Consider the following 20379-nt stretch of genomic DNA (forward strand, 5'->3'; position numbering starts at 1 on the left):
GACAAGTGAATGTGAAGGCCTAGGGCATTACTGTACTCTACTACAGACTTTGTAAATACTATACCTTTAAGCTACACTAACTATATAAGCTATATTTTTTATTTCAATAATAAATTAACCTTGGCTCACTGTGACCTTTTTACTTTATAAACGTTTCCTTTTTTTTTTAACTTTTTGCCTCTTTTATAATAACTTTACAATAAACACATTGTACAAAAACACTTTTTCTTCATGTCCTTCTTCTATAAGTTTTCTTCTATTTCCACATTTTTAAATTTTTTTCTTTTACTTTTTAAACTTTTTGTTAAAAATGAAGGAACAAACATGCACATTAGCCTGAGCTTACTCAGGGTCAGGATTATCAGCATCACTGTCTTCCACCTCCACATCCTGTCCCATTGGGTGGGCCACGAGATATGATAAACACAAGGTCTATGGGACAGTTACTGGTGTCACATGGCATGCTATTTTATAGTAAACTTTTTTTATAGGTAGCAAGTGTACATGCTAAAGTAATAATAAAAAGTACAGCATAGGAAATGCATAAGCAAGTAAGTCATATATGTAGCATACATAATCGTATGTACTAAACTGTTTAGGACTGGCAGCACGATAAGTTTCTTTGTGCCAGAACCACCATGAGCATATGAATAACGTATTAGACTATCACATCACTATGGCTACTGTGTCCCTAGGTGATAGAAATTTCCTTCTAGGACCTACCGCTATGGACAGTGTCAGTCTTTGACATGTTATACGGTACATGGCAGTAGTTACCAAGCCAGATAAAAGGTCATAAGCAAGCAGAAGCCTTAAAATGGATGAAACTTTTATGGGCCTCCAAGAATCCAGATGAAACGGGCATAAAAGCATAGACAGAGGAGTCATGTGAATACACTGGTAGAATGAATGGGTGATGACCCACGATGGAGAGGCCTTAATCAGAAGCCACAGCTGAGCACAAGTCTGCAGTCAATAATCCTGATTTAAACATAATCGGTCAGAAACTCAAGACCTAGCCCCCCATGTGGCCTCTCACATGTCCAGGGTAGTTGGATCTGTTTGACTGTTAACCAGAGGACCGGTTTCTGCATGGGCCAACACAGAAGTATGAGTGCTGCCAAGAAAATGGCAGGCAGAAGTCTGGAGCTGCTGCTGAATAAACGGCTATTACCGTGTCTCTGTCAGGGAGAGATACGTTTCCTGGCGTAGAGGGCTGTCCTCTATGGGTTTAAAGCAGAAATAATAGCTTATATGATCTGCATGGAAGTTAAAACAATGTGCTTATTTCAACGGAAAACATTTTGCATTTCCCAGGCTACTTAGAGTATGATAATCCAGAAATTGCTGTCACGATGAAAACAAAGGAGGAGACTAATGTTATGCTCAACACGGCTAGAGAAATTACCAAGGTGTTCAAGTCAAAAGGAGCTATTCATAAGATGGAAAGTTTCGAAATTAACAAGGTACTGTAGAATATTTTCACAGCAAACATACTCACTTGATAAATAGTCGCGCATGATCTTCAAGTCCATTTTTGGCTCTGTCCAGTAGAGGCCATTCCTGAGATATAAAAATCTCAAGTAAAAATAATTGGCTAAAGACAAGTACCCACCACAGGAAGCAGCCTTCCTGCAGCACCAGTGGTCAACATTTCTTTCATTTTTTTGTTTTTGTTTTTTTTTTTTTTTGGCTCTAGTGAGGGACCACCTCTTTCTCTGCTCTGCTCACAAACCAAGGGTCTAATGAATTTGTCTCTCACGCTAGGCTAGAGTGGGTATTAATCTGTCCTTGAGAATTACCTCTGACTCTGAAGTAACACTTCCCAGATAAACTATAATTTGTGAGAATGTCCAATTGCAGAGTTAAGATTAAGTGTATTTTCTTTCTCTAAGTTGCTAAAATGGTACTGTTACCTATAAAAACACAGAAAGTTTCCCAACTTATAAGTACAAATCTGACAGCAAAATTGGGAATAGTAGAAGGGGGAAAAAAGCTATTATCTTTATTATTACCTATTCAAAACATACTAGCATAATAATAATAAACTGAATGTGGCCTTATAATAAACATATAATGAACTTTGTCTAAGTAGGCTTTTATGTTCTGAAATAGTTATGTAACTCTCATATTTAGAGATAAAGATAAAAAACAGCTGATCACATTCTGTCCTCATTCAGAATGTTCAAAATACCTTTAGCAATCAAATATGAAAGGACTAGCCCTAACTTGACAAAAGTATCTTTAAAATCAGAAGCAAGCATAGTGTTAGATATCAAAATATTAAGAGGCACTCCCCATTAAAGTCAGGAACAAAAGAATGACAAGTGTCATTTCAGGTTTTGAGTGCACTAGATATTGAAATGTTATTTCATTGTTACAGATCAGGAGGTCTTAGCCAGATCAAGAAGGAAATGAAGGAACTAGAGAGATGGAAAGCTTGAAAAAAAAAGGAGGAAAACACTATAATTTTTAATTGTTTAATTAACAATCGCAGGTAATTAGCTTAAAAACTGGAAGGTTAATAAGATAATTCATAGGTTGTCCAGAAATAAGGAAATATTCTATTCACAATTGCAATTAAAAAGTCTAAATCCTTAAGAACCTAACATAAATATAAAACGCCCATTTGGTGAGAACTGAAAAGCCCTGTTGAATACACGTTTCTATAGAGCAGGTGTTGGCAATTTTTTTCTTTAAATTTGCAAGAGAAAGTGTTCCCCTTGAGGGGGTGGTCCCTCCACAATTCCTTCTCCTTCGTTTCTTCTTACTTTCAGGATTTAGGGCATACACGCACATGTGTCTAGCATGTGTCTCAAACACTGGGTCCAATACTCGAACCGCATAGTCAGCCATGTGGATCCCATGCCTCAACCACACAGTGGGCAAGAAAGCAAGAAGGCATTATAAAGGGCAGCATGGTAAATATTTTATGTCTGGGCCACGTGGTTCCTGTCACCACTACTCGGTTCTGCAATTGTAGCACCAGAACAACTATAGACAACATGCGAATGAACAAGAAAACAATGTGATTTTTAAAAAAAAATGGGGACGAGCAGGTGGCATGGTGGTTAAGGTGCTGGATACTCCCACATGGCTGACCATGGTTCAAGTCCTGGACCTGGGGGCTTGCTTTCTCGCTTTCCCTCTCTCTATCTGTGTGTGTGTGTGTGTGTGTTTGTTTGTGTGTGTGTGTGTGTGTGTGTGTGTGTGTGTCTGCTTAAATTAAAAGACATGAATGAATAAATGAAATAATTATTTTTAAAAAAAGCTGTTTAAAAAATCAGATATTTTAGCAGAAGTTGGTCTTCAGGTAGCAGTATGAAACTCATGCTTTAAAGAATCAATTTTTATTTATTTATTTATTTATTTATTTATTTATTTTGCCATAGGGCACATGTGCTCGCTGGAGAGAGAGAGCAAGGGGGAGAGAGAGAGAGAGAGATAAGGAGAAAGAAATAAATCATCCCCCAGGGGGATGACCATGCCATAATCCCTTCTCCCATTCTCCTCTTGGGATTTTGGGCATGTACGCACATGCACCCAGCATAACTGGGACTCAAATCATGTTGGTCATGTGGGAGTCCAGTTCCTTAACCACTATGACACCTGCTGACCCCAGAATCAATATTTTAAGATGGGAGTCACCCATAAAATAATCAGTTGATTTAACGAACATTAATCAAAATTCGACCCACTTTCAGGGAGCTTAACAAGTATACTTTACTTGTACAGTTTACTGCTCAGAAATTATTATTTTAAGGATAGTGAGGATTGTAGGAAGATGGCAGAGTAAGAAGCTCCAGAAATGTGTCTCTCCATCTAGACAGAATTAAACAAAAACAATATTAAGATTGAAAGCAACTCTTTATTAACAATTAAAAGAAAGAAAAACAATCTACAAAGAGACATGTATATTTGCAAGATCAATCTATCTAGTGAATAGTTTATATCCAGAATAAAAACAAAGCTTCTATAAATCAATAAGAATAAGACATAAAGCCTATCTCTTTAAAGTGAACAAAATATCTTCAATAGGTACTTTACGGAAGAGGATATTCAAATGGCCAATAACCACTTAAAAAAATCACCAAATACCATTTTCACAAGCTTATATCGAATTAAAATCAAAATGAAATACCAATCACAATTACCAGAATAGCTATGTGTTTTTTAAAAGTGAAAATACCAGCCTAGTCGTAGTGGCACGTGCTGCATGATGCTGTACTCTGCAAGCCAGAAACACTGGGTTCAGTTCCTGTCCATCCAGAAGACTGTGTGTGGGGGCACGTGTCTACTATCTCATGACTCAGGAAGCTGAGGTAGGAGAACTGAGAGCTTGAGACCGGTCTGGGCAACACAGCATGGTCATGGTGGCATAGACCTGTGGACACAGCTGAGAGGCTGGTGGGGGAGGATCACAATAGTGACACCCTCTTAAAGAACAAAAACAATCCAAATGGCAATACCAAGGGTAAACACTGATATGGAACACTGGACCATCAGAGTAGGAGACAAAGTGATAGAACCACTTTGGAAAATTATTTGGCAGGATCTGCTAAAGTTGAACATAAATGTATTTTATGACCTAATGGTTATGTTAAATAACCATAGTTCCAACAGAAATGTGGTCATAGGCACGCCAAGCAAATATTCATAGCAGCGTTATTCAGAAACACCTCAAACCAGAGAAACCCAAAAGTCACTCAACGGTGATGAATCTACATAGCAATGAAAAGAAAATTAATGTGTTTTTGCTCTCTGCAACACCATAGATGGCTCTCAGAAACATAATGTTGAACAAATGAAAGTAGGAACAAAAAAATGCATAATCTCTGACTGCATGCATAGAAATGTCAAAACCAGGAAAAGCTACATTATGGTCATACAAAAATAGTGCTCGCCTTTGGATAGGAGTACTGATTATAAGAGACTGGAAGGGAGGACCCTAAGGTGCATCAAACATTTTATTTATTAATCTGGGTGCTGGTTTCACAGGTGTTTATGATCTCTCTCTCTCTCTCTCTCTTTTTGCATATCTGCTATACTTCAGTAAAAATGTTACTTTGAAAAGTTTAAACCACGTCTTCAAAATAATGATCATAAAGGGGCCAGACATAGTGCAGCAGTAAAATGCCGTGCTCAGAAAAGCTGACCCACATTGGAAGGTCCCAGGTTTGCATCTCCCCGAGTATGCCGGGCATGCTCATGCCTATGATCTGAGGCTAAATGAAGCTAGGAGTTGGTCACAGCACTGAGACCTTATTAAGAGTTCTGTCTCAAGACCAGCAGATGGTGTAATGGTACATCGCTGGACTCTCACATGACCGACCACAGTTCAAGTCCCAGACTTGGTGACTTGAAACATGCAAATGTGCGTGCAGGCCCAAAATTCCAAGAGGGGAATGGAGAAGAAGGGATTACAGCATGGTCATCCCCCTGGAGGGTGATTTCTCATTTTCTGTTTGTCTCTCTCTCTCTCTCTCTCTGGCAAGCACATGCTCCACATGGCAAAAATCTCTCTCAAAAAAGAAAGTTCTCTTTGGTTCTCCCTCATTAAAGAAAGAAACAATCTTTAAAAATGATATTCATGGGACCAACAGGTGGTGTAGTGGTTGAGGTGCTAGATTCCCACATGGCTGATTACGGTTCAAGTCCTGGACCCAGAGGCTTAAAAATCACACCAGGTGTGTGTGCTTGTGTGCCCAACATCCTGAGAGGAGAATGGAGGGGAAGGGATTGTGGCATGGCCAACCCTCCAGGGGTGATTTCGCACTTTCCCTCTCTCGGTCTCTATCTCTCTCTGTCCCCAGTTAGCACATGTGCCCTAAGGAAAAAAAAAAAAAAAAGAGAAATTTTGTTTCAATCATCATCATCCTGAAAGAGGTAGAAAATACTATAAGAGGTTGAAGGTTTCCATGGAAGACAAAAATCTTAGAAGATAAAGAATAGGAACTGGTATTGCAAAAAGACATAGTTCTTAAACATTCTGTGAACTTGTTCATCCCCTTTCTTACATTTTGTGGTTTTAGTTAATTATGGCCAGAAAAAGAGAGGTGCTTGATTTTCAATCTCTCATGAAGCCTCTTACTGCTGAAGAAACACTGCATCACATTCCATGGCTGGATAAAGACAGAGATCGTATAAGCACCATTCAGGTAGCATTTCTTTTCTCATTAATACAATTTCCAGTGTGCCATCAAATGACCTTTTAAAAAAAATTAAAGATTTAACCAGGAGATTTTATTCTCTTGTTAAAAAGCTTCCAAATGTTTCGCATTGCCTATATGATAAAATGAAAATCCCTCTGAATAACACAACATCCTTCCACAGTTTGCCTCCTGCCCCGCCCACCTCCGCACCTCATTTCCTGCCACCTGCCTGTCATACACATTTCTGTGCTCTGTCGATACTGAACCACGAGTGTCCCACACATTCTACACTGTTTCCTGATTCCATTCATCAGTGGATCCTATTTCCTTCTTTGGAAATGCCATTGCTTTCACCTTTCCAAAAAATCTTTCAGAGAACTAGACTTTGGGGTCAAACGCCCCACCAGTACAAGACTATCCCGTAGCCTGTCCTGACTCTGGAGAGCTGAAGGTGCCAACATTGTATTGATTATAGGCCCTCATCACAACGATAAGGATGTACACTAAGTTAGCTCTACATCGCTTGCCTTTACTGTGGTTTCTTAGCTCATCCACTTTCCTTGAGTACCCAGCCCCTAACACTTTACATAAGACAGAGTGGGTACGCAGTGAGTGTGGGATCAATAATAAATAGGTCTAATGTGTTTTAATATCCTTTTTCTATAGCTATTTGATGCCAGAACACCAAATTATATTTTTTCCACTTGCTTGAAATATTTATTTTTTTATTCCAGCTGTTTAAGACATGAGTATATATGAAACACACATGACACTAATGAGCCTACATCTGTCCCACATCTTATCCAAATGGCACATTTTTACCCCCTCATTGCACTGTTATCCACAGATTCTTTTTCCTAGTCCAGTTAGAAACATGGCATCTGAGGCCAGTCATCGTAGCACACCATAATGCATGCTGCACAATGCTGAAGCCATATGGCAGGGTCCGAGTTCATGTCCTGAGGTATTCCTGAGCTTGCCAGTGCACGCCTGCAACCACGCCTATGATTCTGACCAGCTGAGGCTGGGGGTGGATTGTGGTGTGAAGATGCTGTTGGAGCTGTCTCTCTCTCCCTGCCTCACTATCTCTGTCTTATGAAAGCAATAAACAAACTTAAAAAATATGCTCTACATGGTCAGCAGGTGGCATGGTGGTTAAGGGCACTGGACTCCCACATGGCTGATAACAGTTCTAGTCCCGGACCTGGCAGCTTGCTTTCTCACTTTCTCTCTCTTGTTCTTCTTCTCTGTATCATTCTGTCCCTCTCTGGTCAAATTAAAATAAATAAGTAAGTAAATAAATGAATAAAAAGTTAAATAAAATTATATATATACACACACACACACACATACTCTACCTGAAATTACATATGTCCACAAATATCTACTTTCTTCTCTTTGCTACTTATAATTCCTGTTTTCTCTTATATGTTTATTATTAATATAATATCCTAGATTTTATTGGGTGATATTTATTTTTAAAATGTAATTATTTTTTTATTAAAATGTAAACTTTTTACATTTCTAACTACTGCCAAAAATATTTTCTATAGTTTATTTATTTGGTGATTTTTTTTTTTTTTTAGAAAAGAGTCAAAATTATAGCATATGATTGTGGAAATGAAATATTTGAGGAAGGTGATGAGGCCAGAGGAATCTATATAATTATTTCAGGCATGGTAGAGGCAAGACCTATTTTTTAATAAGTGAACTTGTGAGCATTAATTCTTTTAAGAAAATCTATAAACGTCATAGGTAATAGCTCTCCATATTAAGAACTGCATAGTTCCTTCTTTAGGATAGCATCTACCACACGAATAGCAATTTTCATATTCAGATGTAATGGGTAACAACACCTACTGCCTTTTTTTAAAAAAATTATTTTATTTAACTTTATTTATTTATTTGTTTGTTTAATTTGACCAGAGTGACAGAATGAGAGAAAGAGAGAGAGAGGGAAAGTGAGAAAGCAAGCTGCTAGGTCTGGGACTCGAAATGCAGTCGGCCATGTCGGAATCCAGAGCCCTTAACCACCATGCTACCTGCTGGCCCCCACCACTGCCTTTTAAGCCATAATTTCTCATAGGCAACAATAAACCATAAAAAATTATCCTTTAACATGAAAAATTGTAATATAACTGTTATTCATTTTTATATTTATCTGCGTTGGAGATTAAGCCATTCTAGAATAGACAAAGGTTGACCAAGTAGGAGGAATCAGAGAGTATTTAAGAATGCCAAGTGTCTGTGTCATTACTGATGTAACAAATTTACTTACAACAAAATGAGTAATAAGTATTCTTAAAACAGTATGTACGAGCCAGCAGTTGGTGTGGTGGTTAAGGTGCTGGACTCCCACATGGTGGACCATTGTTCAAGTTCCAGACCTAGTGGCTTGAAAATAATTCTGGACACATGTGAATGTGTGCCCAAAACACTGAGAAGAAAACGGAGGAGAAGGGATTGTGGCATGGCCATCCCACTACCTCCCCCCCTCAAGAGGTGATCTGTTGCTTTCTCTCTGTCTCTCTCTGGTGAGCACACATGCCCTATGGCAAACAAAACAAAAAACAAAAATAAAACAAAACAAAAACAAACCTAAACCCCCAAAAAACAAAAAAAAATAGGTTATACCTCAGATATGTAAAAAAAGGTTACACTAGGGTATGTATATATTAAAATTGTTAAGACAAAAGTAGGAAACGTCATAAATTAGTTGTGATAATGCAAAGTAACTAGCATATATATTTTTCTTTTTCTTTGTCCTTGAACAGCTTGAAAGTTCAAAGCCAGTTTTGGGGATTGACCCATTATTCTCCATATCAGAGGAAAAAGATCATCAAATAATCTACATAGACTATGTGCTCAGCGGGGAAATAATAGGAGAGTTAAACTGCTTACTCGACGAACCCATGCAGTATTCTGCCATCTGCAAAACTGTAGCAGAGGTCAGAAAACATGCCTCTCCTTACTGTTGTATTGTGTTAAATATCTAATATTAAATTTAAGGTCATTTCAGTATTTAGTGTATGTTTGCAGTTTAGTGTCAATTTTTTAATAGAAATGTTAAAGGAACAAAACTTGTTACAGAATTACAATGTATAATGTCCTGGCGAAATGGCTTGTGAAAGTTAACCTACCATAATGAAAAAATAAGTTAACCAGAAAACTAGTTGTACAAGCTCTTTCATGGAGAAATCGGATGGGATATATTAACTATCAGTACCACCATTTGGAGAATACGGGAGAAGGAAAAGTCAGAGCTAAAAGTTATTAATAATAAGTTGAGCAATGTGGATGAAAGTTTTCTTCAATAGGATTAAGGACAAAATTCTCAAAATACAGAGGACTCCCTCTGGCCTAATTTGAACTGAGAAGGAATAATGGTTGTAAATAATTAAGCCCCACAAATATGTAAATATTTATACGTGGACGATGACACCAAATGTTTTAAACAAGGTTGCTAGGATATCATCTTATTACTCTGAAAATGGACTTTTTTACAAAACAGTGTATGATTAAACATTTTTCTGGATGTCCATCATGAACTCTTTCAATGTAACAACAACAACAACAAAAATAGAAAAAAAAATCTTCTCCATAGAAGAGTTGCAGCTAATAGAGAATGAGAGTCATAAACATCTACATGTTGCCCTGAGATAATGGATTTAGGCAATAAACTATCAATTGACGTTAAAACTGCAAGTGTAATGTGAATGGAAAACGGAAGGAAAATACAACTTAAGAACACTGCTCAAATCTCGGCACCATTAAAGGTGGGACAGCCAGGTATTATGTACCTGACAATGTTATGAACCAAAAGTACTAGCACCTCCCATCACATATCAGTCAATAAAACTGAAAACCTCAAGCTGCTAAAGCCTCCAGATTGAACCAGTTTACAGAAGGAGAGGAAAAAGTTCATTGCAGTAGGAGGGACTAATTAGCTAAATGTACAATGTGGCCGTTAAGTGCAGGACAAGTAACCTGATTTCTTCAACAAACCAAGAGCATAAAAAGGGGAAAGAGAGGCCAGCAGGTAGTGTGGTGGGTAAGGTGCTGGGTTCCCACATGACTGACCGCAGTTTGAGGCCTGGACCCAGTGGCTTGAAACTCATACCAGGCACATGTGCATGAGTGCCCAGAGTCCTAAGAGGAGAATGGAGGAGAAGGGATTGCAGTGTGGCCATCCTCTGTTGGGAGTGATTTCTCACTTTCCCTCTCTCTGTCTCTGTCTCTCTCTGGCTAGATATGTGCCCTATGGAAAAACCATTTTTTTTTAGAGGTTTTTGCTATAGGGTGGCACGTGCTCACCAAGCAGACAGAGAGAGACAGAGATAGAAAGCGAGAAATCACCCCCCAGGGGGGAAGGCCATGCCTCTATCCCTTCTCCTCCATTCTCCTCTCGAGATCTTGGGCATGCACACACACGCACCCGGCGTGAGTTTTAAGCCACAGGGTCTGGGATGTGAACCGCGATCGACTATGTGGGAGTCCAGTGACATAGCCATTACGCTAACTGCTGGTTCTGGCAAAACCATTTAAAAAAAAAAAAAAGAAGACAACAAGGAAAAATTATTTAAAATGGACTTAAGAAATATAATAACCAAATATAATTGTTCTAATTCCAAACCATGTTTGTAACAATGTGGGGAATTTTAATATGCAGAGAATATTAAGTGGTATTAAGATGATATTTTTTATTCTGTTAAGTATAATAATCATATCTGTCTTGATATGTCTAATTAATTTAATGAGAATGAGAGACAGACGTAGAGACTAACATTTTTCTCTTCTCTTTTTTTTTACTTTATACATTCAATTACTATACACCGCCACAGCTTGTAAAATGCATTTTCCCAGCATAAATACTCTACATGCCAGTTCAGTTAAAGAGATTATCATGCACACTCTCATCAACAGACAAACCTCCATCCTGTGTCCCTTAAATGTAGAGAGACAAGAGTCTTCAACAGGTTTTTCCCATTGCAAAGTTCAGCCTTCCCAGCCAGTCAGGATGATGGTCCACACCCCTGGTGTTTAAGGCCTACTGGGGAGTTAAATCCATGATCTTCCAGAAGGATCCAGCATTGTCTGAACACATGTTACCCCTACACCACTGAGCCAGCCCAAACTCCGTTTTCTGTAGAAATTTACAAGCTGCTTAGAAAAGGTATATGGAACTGCATAAGACCTCCTCGTATAATAGACAAAGCAAATTCGATAAAGAATAACCTTGGAATGGATATACTATTGTGTTAAAACAAGATAGAAAAGCTGCCAGATTCTTGGGCAAGTGGTTGGCTGTTCAAAATCCTTGCAAGATGCTGATGCTCAAGCTGTTGACATGCTCATTGCATACTTTAACAACAGAGAAACAGTGATAAGGGTAGGGAGGTGCTTTTTACAAATCATTCATAGACTTCTATAAAATGAAAGATAAGTTAAAATTGTTATAACAGTGAGGGAAAAAAAGAATAATTTTAGATGATTTACCCTACCTGATTCAAAGCTTATGGATCTAGGGGCTGGCAAGTAGTGTGGTAGTTAAAAGTGCTAGACTTCCACATCGCCAACCATGGTTTGAGTCCTGGACAGAGCAGCTTGCTTTCTCACTTTCTCTCTCTCTCTCCTTCTCTCTCTCTCTCCTTTCTCTTGCTCTGTCCCTCTCTGGTCAGATTAAAAGAAATTAATAAAATAAATAAAGTTCAGTAAAATAATTCTTTAAAAAAAGATTTATAGATCTATATTAACTAAAACCATATGGTGTTGACTTTAAGTTAAAACATATACATGAACACACACTAAAAATGCAGAAGTAGATCCACATATAAATAATCAATTATTTTTTCTTTTTTCCTTTTTTATTTTTTGGAGAGGTTTTTGCTATAGGGCGCGTGCGTTCGCCACACAGACAGAGAGACAGAGAGACAGAAAGCGAGAAATCATCCCCCAGGGGGGATGGCCACACCACAATCCCTTCTCCTCCATTCTCCTCTCGGGATCTTGGGCACGCACGCACACGCGTCCGGCGTCAGTTTAATTCACTGAGTCCGGGACTCGAACCGTGGTTGACTACGTGGGAGTCCAGTGACATAGCCATTATGCTAACTGCTGGTCCCAATTAATTAATTTTTGACAAAGAGTCTATTTCTGTGAAAAAAAAAAAAAAAACAATTAGAATGTCTAACAAATGATCCTGAAAGCTCTAAACATCCATATGGAAGCAATGAACTTTGATCTTGTACACTAACCACCAAAAAATAAATTGGACTGATGATAAACCTAACATAGAGATGGAACTATAAAAACTCCAAAAGAAAACATAAAAAGATCTTGAAATAGACAAATATTTCTCATTTAGGATCAAAAAAGTATTAACCAGAAAAGGACATGTTGATAAATTGGATGTTACCATAATTAAAATCTTTTGCTCTCCAAGAAACACCATGAAGAATGCAGAAAGAAAGAAAAGAAGAAAGAAAGGAAGAAAGAAAGAAAGAAAGAAAGAAAGAAAGAAAGAAAGAAAGAAAGAAAGAAAGAAAGAAAGAAAAGAAAGAAAGAAAGAAAGAGAAAAAGAAAAGCAATCCACAGGACAGGGGAGCTTTTTGATCACCATTATCTAACAAAAAACTTGACATAGAACTCTATAAAGAATTCTTATCACTCGAACTAGCAAATTAAAATTGGGCAAAGGATTTGAACAGACACTTCACTAAGAATACATAAAAAGTCAGTAAGCACATGCATAATATGCTCATGATCGCTGTCAGGAAAATGCAGAATAATTCCACAATGATGTCACTATGTATCTACTACATTAGATGAAAGTTTTAAAAACTGACAACTGGGACCAGCTGGTGGTGTGGTGGTTAAGGTGCTGGACTCCCATATGGCTGACTATAGTTCAAGTCCCAGACCTAGCAGTTTGCTTTCTTACTTTCCCTTTCTCTCTTATCAAATTAAAAAATAATAACAATAATAATAACAGATGGATCTAAATAAAATAAATAATTCTTTAAAAAAACCTAACAACTAAGTATTGTCAAGGCTCAAGGATATGAAACAATGAAATTCTTACATATGGCTAGTGGGAGTGTAAAATGTCATAACTACTTCTGAAAGTAACTTGGCAGTTTTTTTATAAAATCAAATATACACTTACTATATTACCCAGCGGTCACTCATTGATACTTACCCAAGAAAATAAAACCCAACATATCCAAAGCAGGTCTATTATTATAATAGTTATTATAATAGTAATTATAACTCTTATAATAGCTTACGCTACACAAGCCAGACTATGAAAGAGAGACATTGTATGTCTCCACTTAATATATACCAACTGTCCACACTCTGGCCCAAACTGAATGACTAAAAGACATAGAAACATCGTAAATGGATGTGAATAGCAGATACAGTATGGGAAGAAGGAGGGTGAAGGAGTAGAGTCTGAGGAAGGACATTAAAGAGAAAAATAGAGAAGCGAGGCATTTATGGGACAAAGAAATGGGTTATTATCTGTTGAGGGATAACCTTATAGTATTGTCAACTGGACCAGTGCGAAATGTACACATGTTGGAATTTTCACTTTGCACGCTAAGTAACATTGAATGTATAAAATAAATTGAAATAATAATAATACATTTTTTAAAATACCTTATGCTACAATATTGTTGACTAAAAAGTTTGCTCCTCTCAAGTAATATATTTTTAGAAATACATCTTTATTTAAAAAGTTTAATTTTTGGTTAATGTCCAAAATATGCAAGGAACTCAAATTCAATAGCAAGTAAAAAAAACAAAAACAAAAAAAACCACAATAATCCAATTAAAAAATAGGAAAAATGATCCAGCTGCAATGGTGTGTTGCTAAAACACTGTACTCCACAGGCTGGGACCACCTGAAAAGCCTAGGTGTGATCCCCAGTTCAAACTAAAGTGAGGGCTTGGTGCTGCGTGCCTGTAACTCCAGCGACTCCAGAAGCTGAGGCAGAAGGACCATGACACTATAAGACCTCTGTGTGTGTGTGTGTTTAAAAAGGACAAAAGCCCTGAATATGTAATTCTCAAAAGAAGACACACAAATGGCTAATAGGTATACAAAAGAATTCTCAGTATCTCTAATCACCATGGAAATGCCAATGAAACCACTAGTAATATTACTTCACACCTGTACCAATGGCTGTTATCAAAAAGACACAAAATGACAAGTGTTGGTGAGGATGTGGGGGGAAAATAACCCTTATACACTATTGGTGAGACTGTAGGACATCCATTATAGAAGCAATATGGTAGTTTGTTACAAAATTAAAAATAGAGCTAGGGCCAGCAGTTGGCGTAGTCGGCTGCGGTTTGAGTCCCAGACCCCGTGGCTTAAACTCATGCCAGGCACATGTGCATGCGTGCCCAAGATCCCGAGAGGAGAATGGAGGAGAAGGGATTGCAGCGTGGCCATATCCCCGGGGGGTGATTTCTTGCTTTCTTTCTCTCTGTCTCTCTCTGTCTTTCTGGTGAGCGCACGCGCCCCATAACAACAACAACAAAAAAAAAAAACCTCTCTAAAAATAGAGCCATCATAAGGTCCAGCAGTTTGCTTCTGGGTATTTACCCAAAGGAGCTGAAATCAGCACATCAGAGGTATCTGCACTCCTATGTTCACGGCAGCATTTTTCACAATAGTCAATACACGGAACCCCCTCCATGTCCATCAGTGGAGAAATGGATAAAGAAAATATATTATATACACACAATGGAATATTACTCAGCCTTTAAAGAGAAGGAAATGTTGTCATTTGCAATGGACAAAGAGGGGCCTGGAGGACATTATACTAAGTGAGTAAGTCAGGCATAGAAAAAATAAAAGTAAGATTTCATTTATATATGAAATTTTAAGAGTCAGTCATAAAAACAAAGCAGAAGGATAGTTCCCAGGAGATTAGTAGAAAGGGATAAGTGGGAAGAGAGGAAATGCTCAAAGCATAAAACGCTCCCATTAGACCAGATGAATATTTTAGTGGTCTATTGCATTGCATAGTGAGAACAGTTAATGATATTGTATTGTAGCGCTTATTTCAGAACTGGTACAGGAATAGATTTATAACATCGTCATAAAAAATAAATTGGTTAAGTGATTACTATGTTAATTATCTTGCTTAATGCCTCGTACAACATATACTTAGATCAAAACATTGGGGCCACCAGGTAGCAGAGTGGGTAACCAACCATGTGGCCAACCATGGTTCAAGTTCCACACCTGGCAGCTGAAACTCTTTTTGGTACATGGGCATGCATGCCCCAGATGCCAAGAGGACAGAAGAGAAGGGATTGCGCATGGCCAACTCCCTGGGACGGGGCGGGGGGGCAGTGATTTCTCACTTTCCGTCTCTCTGTCTCTCTCTGGCGAGTGGATGAGCCCTATAACAAAAACTCTAAAAAAAATCACCTTGTACTACAAAAATAATTTCTCATTGCATCACATGGCCTTTTAAAGTATTTAAAGTATATAACTAATACTTACCAGTATACACATTTTATCAGGTTTCTAGAGCATAACATGAATCAGACATAATTTAAATTCATATCTTTAATGTTATATGTAAATGAGAAAACCTTATTCCTTAAACCATAGGTGAACACAATGAAGTATTAAATTTATGTCCTCCTTTTTCTAGGCATGTTTTATTCCTAAAGATCACTTGTATTATGCTTTTGAGCAATTCTATCCTGTCATTGAACAAAAAATGTGGCTAAAACTTGGACTTGCTATTTCTGCCAACAAAATCAGAGAACATTTGTCTTATGAGGTAAAAAGTCTAAACTCATCTTTCTCTCTGAATGGAATTTCATTCAAATACTGTTAAATTTGAATGTATAAATTTATAGTAAACTTTATAAACAAAGAACAGACTACAAAATTGTATTTGTTTTATAGGATTGGAACTACAAAATGCAAATGAAGCTCTCCAATCTTTATATAAAAGATATACCACTGAACACCAAAACTAACATCTATAATGAGAACGTAATGTATGTTATCCTCATACATGGGGCTGCGGAAGACTGTCATTTACAAAGAACTTATAAAGCACCTTGTTTAATTCCTAAAACGTGCCATCAGGTAAAGAAATATTGATTGAGGTTTTCAGGTCAATATGCTTCATGTCCAACAATGTATCAACATCAGCAAATTTATCACTATAATCTTGAGTTTTTCATCTTCTTGTTTCCCCCTTTTCTCACCATTCCATCAATACCTACCCACACCCACCCGCATATACAGTCAGGAACACTGAGTTCATGGATTGCTTTGGCATTCAGTAGCCCAAGCACAAACTATTCTCACTTAACACCAGTGAAGTAGGCCACGCTGTACATTTTGGCTTAGTTAGATTTTGCTGCAGTTGTACATAGCAGAGTTTAATTTTATTCACACATTGCAGAAAGACCATATTAACAGCACTCAAGGAAGTTTCTATTAGATGCTGAATTGAAAAGAGGGGGGTATTACTTCAACTACTTTGAGAGGGAAGTAAAAGGGAATGTCTATTCATATTTAAATTGTTCATTGAGCTCTCCTGTCAGTCAGAATGAAAAGCTGAGCTTTACAAATACAGAGAGAAGAAAGATTGTGTGTACATGTGTGGATGTGTGTGTGCAGTTGTGTGTGTCCAGGAAGAGTAAGAGGGGCGTGTATCAAGAGGAATCAGGGAAACTTCTTAATCTGATAAATAAAATACAGCTACAGAAAGCAAATTGAAAGGAGACCCAGAGTCAAGTAAATTAGGATTAAGTGTATTCATACTTATGTTTCAAGCAACTAATACATTGCAGACACAGTACTAGACACTGAAGTAATAAAGACAAATGAGACTTATGACATATCCTCAAGAGGTCTCTCAACCATGTGGAAAGAGACAGGTATCTAAATATATTAATGAAGTGTTCACAGCTGTTAGAAGTACTTCCAGGGTAGCTAAATGACACAAGAAAAAAGTTAGGCAGGGATGGGAGAGATTTCCAAGGTAAGAAACAGTCATGGGAGAATTTTCTAAGTGGGCACCACTAGCTCTGGTGTGTGAGCAACGAGAGGAAGTAAAACATTAAAAACAAACAAGCAAAAAGAAACATAGTCAAATTTATTATCCTTAAACCACAAAAATCAAGTCTTTGGTTGTACAAACATCACTAGTGACAGTCCTGTCAAAGAGGCTTGCTGTAGAAGGGGCAGTGAGTAAGGTCAAAACTCCTGAAGGGTCTCTTTAAAGCCCAGAGACAGCAGATGGCATAGCAGTTACATCACCGGACTCCTCATGGCTGACCACAGTTCTAGTCCCAGACCCAGCGACTTGAAAATTACGTCAGCCCCATGTGCATCCTCCATCCTGGGAGGAGAATGGAGGAGAAGGGATTGCCGTGTGACCAACCTCCCTGGGGTGGGGGTGGGGGGGCGATTTCTCACTTTTTCTCTCACCGTCTCCCCCCCCCCTTGAGCAAGTGTACATACTCTGAGGCAAAAAATTCTAAAAAAAAAAAAAAAAAGCTAACACCCCCAGGTTAAAAGATCTGAGCACAGCAGGTGCGGGATCTGGCAAGGCCCCCACCCCAAGTCATGGGAAGGCAGAGTGAAACGTTCTTAATCATGTGCTCCTCACTTCTAGGCTCAGAGTAAACGTTTGGTATGACTCCTAGACAGCCAAGCAAGAGATTTCTGAGGTTGCCTGAAACCTGCCCAACTCTGTCAACTCCCCTAAACAGAGCCCTGCTCCACAGAAAACAATGTACCAATTTCTTGGAACCCATTGCTTTTTGTACTTTCTGCCACAAATAAAAACTGTCTGGGTGATTTTTAAAGGACCGTTAGTAATTAATTTTTGTCAAGAGAGGTATTTGCTATAGGGTGCATGCACTTGCCAGAGACACAGAGAGACAGAAATCACTCCCCAGGAGGTATGACCATGCTGCAGTCCCTTCTCTATTCTCCTCTCAGGATTTCGGGCACACAAGCACGTGTTCCCGGAGTGAGTTTTAAGCTGCCGGGTCTAGACCTCAAACCGTGGTCTCCTATGTGGGTGTTCAGCAACGTAACCTTTACTCCGTCTGCTGGTCCCAGTGATTAATTTTTTTTAAATATAAAGTTTATTCTTTTTATTTCTTCCATGCGAGAGAGAAACAGACATTCCTAGCAGGGTCCTCACATGGCCAGCCTGGGTCACCGGCATGCTTCAGTAAGCCAGCATGTGCAGGAAGTCCTGGGGAGTGAACCTGAGACCTTCCCACGCGGGCCCACTTGTGCTACTGCTGTCCCGCTGCCTAGTGATGAACTTCTGATCATTTTTCTTATTGGAAAGATAAATGAACAAAGTATTTCAGAACCAGAGAAAGCAGATGGAAGGCTGACTTTCTCAAAACCAACGTATGCAGGTATTTTAAGATAACGATCTTATCTGCGTTGATTTATTGATATCTTCAGTTTTCTCCCACATGTTTAGAGAAGGCCTGGAATAGCAACTTTGCACAGAAGTTAACTTGCATTCTGCCAACTTTCAGATACAAGGCACGAAGGACTTCACAAAAGCAATGATTATTAAAACTGCAGCTAACATGAAAAAGTACAGGTGGAACATTAGAAAGTATGCACCTACACGTAAAATTTCTGCTGCGCCGGGAGCCTTAGGTGAGTCAGATTTCTTTGAGCATTTGTGAGATCCTATTCTGTCCCCCCTTTTTCGAATTATTTTATTTATTTATTTTTCAAGTGAGTTTTGCTAGAGAAAGACAGAGAGAGAGAGAGAGGGAAGGAGGGAGAGTGAGAAAGCAAGCCACCAGGTCCAGGACTCGAACCACAGTGGGTCATACAGGAATTCCAGCACCTTAACTACCACGCCACCTGCTGGTCCCTCCCACTTTTTCTTTTTAAAATAGCCAAATAGTGGGGCCAGCTGGTGGTGTGGTAGTTAGGGTGCTGGACTCCCATATGGCCAACCATGGTTTGAGTCCCAGATCCTGTGACTTGAAAATCACACTGGGCACATGTGTGTGCATGCCTAAAATCCCAAGAAGAGGATAGAGAAGGGATTGCGATGTGACCATCTCCTGGGGGAGGGGGTGATTTCTCACTTTCCTTCTCACTATGTCTCTCTATCTTTCTCCAGCAAGTTTACATATCCTATAGCAAAAACGTAAAATAAATAAATACATAAGGGAAAATAAATTTGAGATCGGTTTTTACATTGAATAATAAGGAATTAAATTATGGGACAAATAATTATAGAAGTTAGTATGCATTATTTCACTATTGGCTAAATAATGTCATGAATTTAGAACTATATTTTAAAATTCTGAATGTCAATGAAAATATTATCAATCAAAAGATAAACAAAGGACAATTCACAGAAGGGAACAAAATGGAGGGCTAGCCTAGAACGTAGTGTTTAAGGTGGCTGGAAGCCACATGGCCGACTGTGTGGTCTGAGTCCCAGACTCAGGGGCTTGAAAGCATGTCAGGCATATGTGTGCACGTTCCTAAAATCCCAAGAGCAGAAAGCAGAAGGAGGGGATGTAACGTGGTCATCTCCTCTGGAGGGTGCTTTCTCACTGTCCCTCTCTGTCTGTGTCTCTCGTAGGCGAGTGCATGTGCCTTATACTAAATTAAATATATATATATATATATTAACAGGGAGAATGAGATCCCATAGCCCAGTATACACACAGTCCTAATGTCACCATGTTGTATTCTTGGGTTTGTGTATTTGCTGGTCTGACTTCCCCACTAACTAAAACTTCCAGGAAGACGAGGGTCTGAAAACTCTTTTGCTTTCTCCTGTACCACCATTGCTTACCAAAGTGCCTGGCATGCTCACTAAGTGTAAATATAAAAGTATTTGGGAATGTTGGGACAATAGATTTTGTCTTTTTACTTTCCAAACTTTCTGCACATTAGCTATGTCCTCTTTATAATAAGACATTTTTCATCATTTTGTAAAAGGCAACCCTTTTCCCACCAATTGAGATAACCACCAATTTCAGATCACAGATCTTGAAATGTGAGGATTTGAACCTGGTCTAATGTGATAGGTAGATGGATTGAAGCAGTCACTTGTTGCAGTGCTTGAACTAACCGTCTTTTTTGAACCAATTTAGACAACACATTTGAAGAACGCCTTTCAGAAGACGTGAGTATGAAGGAGGTAAGCGGTCTCTTTGAAAGTTTTATTGTGGGTGAAAG

At 38.5% G+C, this 20379-nt stretch overlaps 1 protein-coding gene across 3 annotated transcripts in view; it reads left to right on the forward strand.

Moving 5' to 3' along the window:
• SLC9C1 (solute carrier family 9 member C1) overlaps positions 1-20379 on the forward strand; it is a 100290-nt gene that overhangs the window by 76956 nt on the left and 2955 nt on the right. For all 3 annotated transcript variants that reach the window (XM_006155134.2, XM_027774465.1, XM_027774464.1), the window contains 8 exons: positions 1318-1466; positions 6033-6158; positions 7739-7837; positions 8927-9100; positions 15827-15958; positions 16087-16272; positions 18702-18828; positions 20295-20341. In XM_006155134.2, coding sequence (XP_006155196.1) covers positions 1318-1466; positions 6033-6158; positions 7739-7837; positions 8927-9100; positions 15827-15958; positions 16087-16272; positions 18702-18828; positions 20295-20341 — 1040 coding nt within the window. The remainder of the gene's footprint in view (positions 1-1317; positions 1467-6032; positions 6159-7738; positions 7838-8926; positions 9101-15826; positions 15959-16086; positions 16273-18701; positions 18829-20294; positions 20342-20379) is intronic.

This window comes from Tupaia chinensis, unplaced genomic scaffold, assembly GCF_000334495.1.
Source record: "Tupaia chinensis unplaced genomic scaffold, TupChi_1.0 Scaffold000437_1, whole genome shotgun sequence".
Lineage (NCBI taxonomy): Eukaryota > Metazoa > Chordata > Mammalia > Scandentia > Tupaiidae > Tupaia > Tupaia belangeri.